At 40.7% G+C, this 8,228-nt stretch overlaps 1 protein-coding gene across 1 annotated transcript in view; it reads left to right on the forward strand.

Moving 5' to 3' along the window:
* The first annotated feature begins 3,856 nt into the window (after positions 1 to 3,856).
* ednraa (endothelin receptor type Aa) overlaps positions 3,857 to 8,228 on the forward strand; it is a 9,938-nt gene continuing 5,566 nt past the window's right edge. Inside the window, exons 1-3 of the mRNA XM_005726954.1 lie at positions 3,857 to 4,138; positions 5,052 to 5,564; positions 7,055 to 7,182. Coding sequence (XP_005727011.1) covers positions 5,097 to 5,564; positions 7,055 to 7,182 — 596 coding nt within the window. The 5' untranslated portion in view covers positions 3,857 to 4,138; positions 5,052 to 5,096. The remainder of the gene's footprint in view (positions 4,139 to 5,051; positions 5,565 to 7,054; positions 7,183 to 8,228) is intronic.

Here is an 8,228-nt window from a genome sequence, read left to right on the forward strand (position 1 = left end):
ACGCCAGTTAGCTGCTAATAACAGCGCACTATGTAAATACTGAGGACTCCACCATTACTACAGCCGCCCAGCAGATAAGCTGCTGATGTCTAGACACACACACCCATACACACGCACACAATCACACTGTCCTAAAGATGTCCTGAACAAAAACTAATACATAAGAAAAAAAGTGAAATCTCTGTATGCAAAAACACAAGGCCAAAAAAACAACACTGCATGGCTGTAACCTTGGTGTTCTGCATTATATAAAATATAAGAATAAAAAAAGACAGATTTGATTAATTGTAAAAAAAAAAAAAAAGTGTGTTTGTGGACACTTAGTTTCACTTAGAGCAGTTTTTTGCCGCATAACTTATAACTCTGCCATATAAAAAATAAAACGTATAAAATCAAGCTCGAAGCAGAAAAATGTGCTGTAATGCTCTGACCAATATCTTCAGGTTTCTAAGCAACCTGTGCTGCCAAATGACATCGTTTTCAGAGACAGACTTGCTTATTTCAGCAAGACAATGACAAACCACATTCTGCATGAATCACAGGAGTATCAGGCCAGAGTGGGAGAGCATTTGGCTTTCCAAGCCAATGTCTAGTAATGTATTTCTGAGACATGAATCAACAAAGCTTCAATATCCTTAAGAGCAAAACATGCTGCCACCTCACATTTCACAGCAAGCTGTCTGAGCTAATCTGAAGTATTCCTTTTATTTTCCTTTCTGCCATCTCTGGGTAAAGATGTACTGTGAGCAAAGTACAGAAATAATACACATATTTCTAGAAACTGGCTTTTAGTTTTATTAACCTTATTTCTCTAATCAGACAAAAAATCTGGATTACTGTCATATTTTAGATTACTGTTTTAAGGAAAATGTGCAGTTCCAAAAGATAACGAGCTCCCAGACCCCAACAATTTGTTTTTCCTGCAGATTTAGCATAGCCAAAGTTGCACAAAAACAACATACTGCCACTGCCTCAAGGCCACAGTGTAGAAAGTTTCATGAACTTTAAAACAGACGAGTTCTCACGAACAGATTTTTTCTACAGGCTCTTTTCATCAGCCGTCATCATCATCGCCGCTTTGACAAAGCTTCCCTCCTTCTAATTAAAATAGTCTGTTAATATTATATTGATAAATTTCAGATGAAGTCAAGTGCTGGCACTAATCAGACTACAATGAAAATTTCTTCCATCCAGAGTCAAAATTTCTTTTGCTCTTGTGCTGTAACTTTTTGTTTGCGTGAGCCATATGGCCCAAATTAATAAAGCCAGGCAGTATACTGAGCCCTCTTCACTCTGTCGCTGCTTGTCACTGTAGGATTGGCCTCAAACCTATTCTCTCCCTCCCTCACTGCTTCGGTCCCTCTCTCCCAGTATCTCTCTCGCTCCCTCTCTCTCTCTCTCTGTTCTTTCTGTTTTCACGCAAGTGTCCCAGTTAAGAAATTGCTTACATCCCACTCAGTCTGGGGCTGGATTGAAATTTCCCATAGGGTATGTACCAATATGCAGAGAGCACACTTCGACAGATGCCATCAGAGAACAAGCATATGAATTACCAGGCAGCCTGCCATCTTTGAGTTCAGACAGAATGGCATTAATACCTGATTACGATCCAAACAACAACACAACAACAACATGAAAGCCAAAGCAACTGGGAGCAGGTAAAGGTTTCATCATTTATATATTAATGGATTTACTAACAAAGACTCTACCCCCCCACCCCCCCTCCAAAAAAAAAAAGTTAAAATGTCATAGAAGCTGCCAACAATCAGGGGACTTTGGAAGGGGAAAAAATAGGGGTACGAAATCAGATGCCGTCAGCAAATCACGTTCCAATAAATTAAATATTCGCCACTGCTGACCATAACTAATTCAGAAGCCATGATATATTCATGACTACAATTAAAGAAAACACGATCCCTTTAATTTCAGATGGCTGTAAATATTGGCATTACCCAATTAAGTCACATTTGACTGTAGGAAAAGTACCTGAAAATCAACCATATGTGCTGAAATTATACTTTATCTGAGGAAGCATAAAAGTTTTATTCACAAAAAATATATATATTATTGTTAAACTATATATGAATTTAACACATAGTTTTAATTTGTAATTAACTTGTATTTGGTAGCAATAATATAAAATTTTGACCTCATCTTGGAAAATAGAATATTTTTTTATTAGTTAAGGTTATCAGGACAAATATTTTATAGTGACATGATGCAAACAAGAAAATATTTTGTGACGTGCTTTCTCATAATAATAAAAAACCTTTAGTGAACCCATAACTATAACACATTAGTGATTAATCACTTTTGCAAAGAGGTCATTCATCAATTAGTTTGGATGACCGGAGGTAGAAGGAAGCCTTTGTACAAACCTATGGCATGGAGCCTCACACGAGAAATTAAAATTCTCAGGAGAAAACATATTTAAACAATAGAGACTTAGTGGATGTTCACTCAGCGCCCTTTGACACCGAAGGTCTCGGGGCCACAGCCAGTCAGTGAGTGCTTGCATATACCATGTGTGCATGTATGTGTACGTTTCATCCGGATTTCTCTTTCGTCATATAGTGTGTGCATGATCAACAATAAATGTATGATTTCTACAGCATGTTGCACACAAAACTATTCTCTACTGCTTCTTAACAGTTGCGTATATATGTGTCGCTGTAACGTAGAGATACAGTTTAAATTTTCCAATAGTGCCCAATAAATAAAATACCTTTGACGTAAAGTGCATTTTTTGGCTTATTTCTATGCAAAAGAAAACTTTGGAAAGTCCACAAATGCTCAGAATCAACATAAAACACAACTTTTTGTCGTCTTTTTGCCATTTAATCTATTGAGAAGACAGTTTTTCATTTTTAGCTTATATGCAGCTGGTTCTGTATCAGGAATGGCATACAACTGAGCGGTGTTTTCCTCTTTGTGCAGTTGCTGCGTCAGCTTTTTTGGTATTGCAAAACAGAGATTGCGGTGACTTCAATAGCCTTCTTCCTGCTCTCAGCTCACATCATAAACTATTTTGAAATCCATAATGGACACTGATGCACAAGCACTCTTCTCGCTTGACATCGAAATGGCTTCTTCTCCCATCTCAGGCGTCTGGTTATCTCAGATAGCACTCAGTTTGGGAATTTTGTTTATTTTTCCTCGGTTTTGGGGTTTTTTCCCCTTAAAAAGGTGAAAGAAATTTCCAGTTGATTTAATATTTGTTCATTTAGAAGTCTAGTAATGGAGCAGAACGCTTGTTTAATGCTTTTCCCCTAACTTATCACTTATTCAACAGATATTATATATCTTTCACACCTTAAATAAATCGAAAGTTAAGAAAGTGTGATGTGGCTCGGCCACCCACACAGCTCGTAGTATGTTGATGTAAAGGCTGGCTGATGGTTAGCTCCCACTTCCCGTCTCCGTTTCCCACTTAGATGAAACAAACACAACATCACAACATGGACACTGACTTCCTCTTGCCTTCCTCCTTCCAGTCTAATCTCTGCTGCCTTTTGTGTGAGGAAACAGTTGTATGTAATGTATACAAGACATATTGCGAGTCAGAGGGGATTGAAAGTGGAGGTGGGAGGGATTTAAGGAAAGGGGCAGATTGGAGGGGCGTTGGGCTCCCAGATGCCCCTGCCCTTGTATGTGTGTGTGTGTGTGTGTGTGTGTGTGTGTGGGTGCTGCTGCGCCATGGAGATGACTGTCAGCAGGCGGTGCCTCTGAGAGAGAGGAGAGAGAAGAGAGGAGGGTGATGTTTCCAAAGGGGGCCCAGTCTGTTACCAAAGGGAGGTGGAGATTTACTATCCCACCCAGTCAAAGTGTCTCACTGGTGCTCTGACACGCACACACACACACACCCACACACATACACATGTAGAGGTACACAAAACCTCAGACTCACACGACTGAGCACGCACACACTCAGACGTACTGCAAACTCTCCACAGGAAACTCTGAGCCATAATGCGAAGGCACCTCAGAGCAGACGGGTGCATTGCTCAAACCAAGTGGGATACGCTGCGGCTTTGATAGTGCGTTAATTACTCATGTGATGTGATACAGATGTCTGGGGGCTTCAGCTGAAAGTTTGCCTGACGCTTTCCAAGGGGGCCAGGCAGACATTTTAGAAGCGGTAGGTGAAAACCAAATGTATTTATTATTTATGGATAGATCAGTTTGCGTGCTGTCACAGATCCCAGCAGTGTCATGCTGATGCTAAACTGTGATGCTACTTGAAGGGCTGGCTGCTAAATAGTTCTTTGTGTACTTGGTGACAGCTGGGACTTTGAACAGGAAGAACTCTGGGCTATAAGAGTTGCCGGTACTGTGACATGATGAAAAGGGCTTCACTGTGGATGTGATAGTTTAAAACTTTCTCTCTTACTCTGATTTTGTCCAGAAAGTTTGTTGTTGTTGTTGTTGTTGTTGTAGGGTTGTTTTTTTCCTTTTAATAAGAAGAGGGATTCAAGTTATAAACTACTACTACTACCTCTTAGTTCTGTGGGTTTGGGTCTTCATCTGGTTTTTATTTTAACCTGGGCTCTTGCATTACTCAGCTAACTAGAAGTCAATCCAGCGTGTCTATAAAAAGCTCAGTACCACAAGTCTAAACTTTTTGAAATTAGAAACAGATGGAGAATAAAGAACATAGGAAATCAAACTCACATGAAGGGCTTGTTGTCAAAACAGCACAAGCTGACATAAAACCCCAACGTCCAGCTGCAACATTATCGATACAACCAAGTGCTGCTTCATCCAGGACTGACTGAGAGCAAAACAGATCCCCGACGTGTTCTGTTGATGCCTCATCCTCACTGTAACTACTCCTGGCATCATCCATCTGTGCCCCCTTGGCAAAACCTTTTAGAAGTCATAAAGATGTTGCTGAACTTCCTCATAGCTTTTGAAAGGGACATTAAGGCCATCAAACATTCTCGTCATCTCTGACTTCTAACATTACACTCCCGTCTTTTCAGATTTACTGTGAGCTTTCTGAAAAAATAACCACGTCTTTCTTGCTTTTGTTTGTTTTCTCTTCTTACCAGTGATACATTGGGACCATCTTTCTGTCAGTGATATCAAAGCGCTCAATGCGTCCCATAATGGGCTCTCCAGCTGGACATATGTTTTTGCTAATGGCCTGTATGGCAGCCAGAGGAATCTGCCAGATAAACAGAGCTGAAGCGGACCAGGACCCTCTCTCCAGCTTTCTCGTCCACTCCACCCTCCAGTCTGGTCTCTACAGCACTGTCAGTCCAAGCACGGGGCCCGGCATCCACCAGCGGACACAAGCGGTGGTATCTGGCTCTGGCAACGCAACTGCAGTAAAGAAACCACCTAATTGCACTGTAAATACCTCAATCAACGCACATTTTAAGTACATCAACACAATCATTTCCATTATAGTCTTTGTAGTCGGGATAGTAGGCAACGCCACCCTGCTGAGGATTATATACCAGCACAAATGCATGAGGAATGGACCCAACGCCCTCATTGCCAGCCTGGCCCTGGGCGACCTTATCTACATTGTCATTGATATACCCATCAATGTGTACAAGGTACAGTTTTTTTTTGCTTACTCTAAACTCTTATTTTCATGTCAAGGCTGCTGAGTGACACGTCTCGTTGTGAATATGATGAAATGCAGGGACAGCGGAGGCGATATGCACAGATAAAGTGGAATATTACAGGCAGACTGGAGAAGAGGAGAGAGGGGGGTGAGTGGGAAAGGGCCTGAGTGAGTGTACAAATAGATGGCAAAGCCTAATCAGTCAGGTTGTTATCGTCTTCGTGTGGCGATGAGACAAGCAGTGGTATGGCTGACATAACTAAACATAAGAATCAGGCTGTAGTCACACACATCACTGGCCTTGCGCTGACCTGAGACATTAGTCATGAACCCTTATCTGGAATTTGGGTTTTTTTTGTTTTGTTCTCAAATCTCACTGCTCCACAAGTGATAAATAACTTTTGTACTTATTGTACTTTATAATCCAAATAAAAGTGAGGTGAAATAGGAGCATGAGAGCTTATCGGTCGGTCATGTTTGAAATCGACTGGTTTTATTCTCGTCCTTATGACCATTATAATTATTATTATTAGTCTTACCCAAATAAGCAACTGTTAAACATGTTAAACAGTCTTTTAATGATTATCAGCATCTTTAAAAGACACTGTCACAAGAGCACAACTGCAGCTCGTTTCAGTTTGGTTTGACTCGACCCTTTTGTTTACGCTGGGACCTCTTCAGAATGTGAATGACTATGTTAAATCATTACAGGCCCCCTGCCTTCGTTTGATTTCTTTCAGTAAACACTGTCGTGGTTTTTTGCAATAATAAAGAATGATGGCAAAATGAAGTGATCAGTCAACCTGATCCTTTGAGCTCATTATAGGATGTGGTTTAACCAAGAAAAAAAAGCACCTGGTTAAAATTATCTTGGGACTTTGAGGGCAGAGTGACTTTGTAGTCTGAGCAACACATGTGCAAAGAGGAAACAACAATCCTTCTGCATGGGGGAGCAGTTTATGCATAAACAAAGAAAGAGCCACATCTACAATGTTGAAACCTCCTGTTGTCTTCCTCGAGGCAAAGACATTGTTTCCAGAAACACTGTCTTTTGTTTTGCTTTGTAAAACTTTTGTGCTGCTGAAAAATACTTCAGTGTCCAAGTGCTTGCGTGACCCTGACTAATTTTACCAAAGGAAGAAGTAGTAGAAAACAACTGTTAGACACTAGTGATAAAAGTAGAAAGCCAATATTGAGATTTCTTAAATACTGGAAGTGGTCCCTGCAGACTGACAGTGATGTTAAGATGACACTGACGGACTTCAAAGTAAAATCCACTAGGAAGGTCTTATATATGCAAAAGGACCCATTTGAGTCGGGAAAACAACAGTAACAGCAGGCTTGTAAAACGCACGTGAAGACAAAGAAAATTATTTACTTTTTAATGATACATCAGGGAAGTGTGAGTTTTGCTGATGTGCGTAAAGGATACGTATTAAATCGGATTTAAATCCTTTCCTTTTTTTCTATATTTTCCAGCTCCTGGCATCACGCTTCCCATTCGATGACAGCATTGTGGGCCTGTGCCTTTGTAAGTTTGTTCCCTTCCTGCAGAAAGCATCTGTGGGCATCACAGTGCTCAACCTGTGCGCCCTCAGCGTCGACAGGTCAGTGCTGCCACATTGCCACACTGCTCAGTCACATAGTAGAGAGCTCTTATATGAGGATCTGGCATTTAAAAAGCTCGCGCTGTACATCTGACATCTGTACGTGTATTTGCTTAAGTGTGAACTTCAGTTTTATTAACTAGTGAACCAGTTTTTGCTTTTTCCCCATTATTAAAAGCAGCAGCTTCCCACAGAGCTTACATTCTTTCACCCAGCCAGGTCTCTGCGCATAAACATGCACGATCATCCCCGTACGCTTTTCTTAGATGGAAAAAGCAGAAGCTGAAAACAGCAGCCAAACAACTGGAAAGAAAATTAAACAAATTCGATTTGGCCGACCAGCCGTGCCAATTAATCCATATTGTGCTCGGCACAAGAGAACATTGCTTTAGATTAGTTGCTCGCAAATATTTTTTTTCTAACATAAACAGGAGATGCTGGAATTAATTTCAGCAAAATGTATGAACATTTCGATTGGATTTCAGGGTAATGGCAGGAATGCTAAGATCATCTGTTCCAGGAAACTTGCTACACTACGTCAGTACTGATTGTGCATAATCACTCAAGAGTCATCCCTTTACTTTCTTTTCTATTGCTTCACTGCAACCCCCTCAAAAAAGAGACTCTTTACTTCTTTTATGGAGTTGTATATTATATATAAGCTGTACACTTCTGATGTTAACATTAGTCTGCAGTATGCTGATTGCAAGCATATTGACAGGTTCTTTTTTTAATAGCACCTTAATAGAATTTCCTTAATGAATAATTGATGATCATGAAGTGCTGAAGCTCACGGTCATCTCATATGATCTACTACGCTCAACTTTATAGATAAGAGGCTCGCCTGGAGCACCGGGGCTCAGCTATAAGAAGACAATATTAATGACCTCTGTTATGAGAAAAGCCAGGCAGCAGCTCTGTACGGTTGTAGTTCAAGTGCAGATGCTCTCCATTTGTTTCCAGGAAATGTGTAGCATATCTTCATCTGTGTGTGTGTGTGTGTGTGTGTGTGTGTGTGTGTGTGTGTGTGTGTGTGTGTGTGTGTG

This window comes from Pundamilia nyererei, unplaced genomic scaffold (assembly GCF_000239375.1).
Source record: "Pundamilia nyererei isolate P.nyererei 1_Seehausen unplaced genomic scaffold, PunNye1.0 scaffold00022, whole genome shotgun sequence".
NCBI lineage: Eukaryota > Metazoa > Chordata > Actinopteri > Cichliformes > Cichlidae > Pundamilia > Pundamilia nyererei.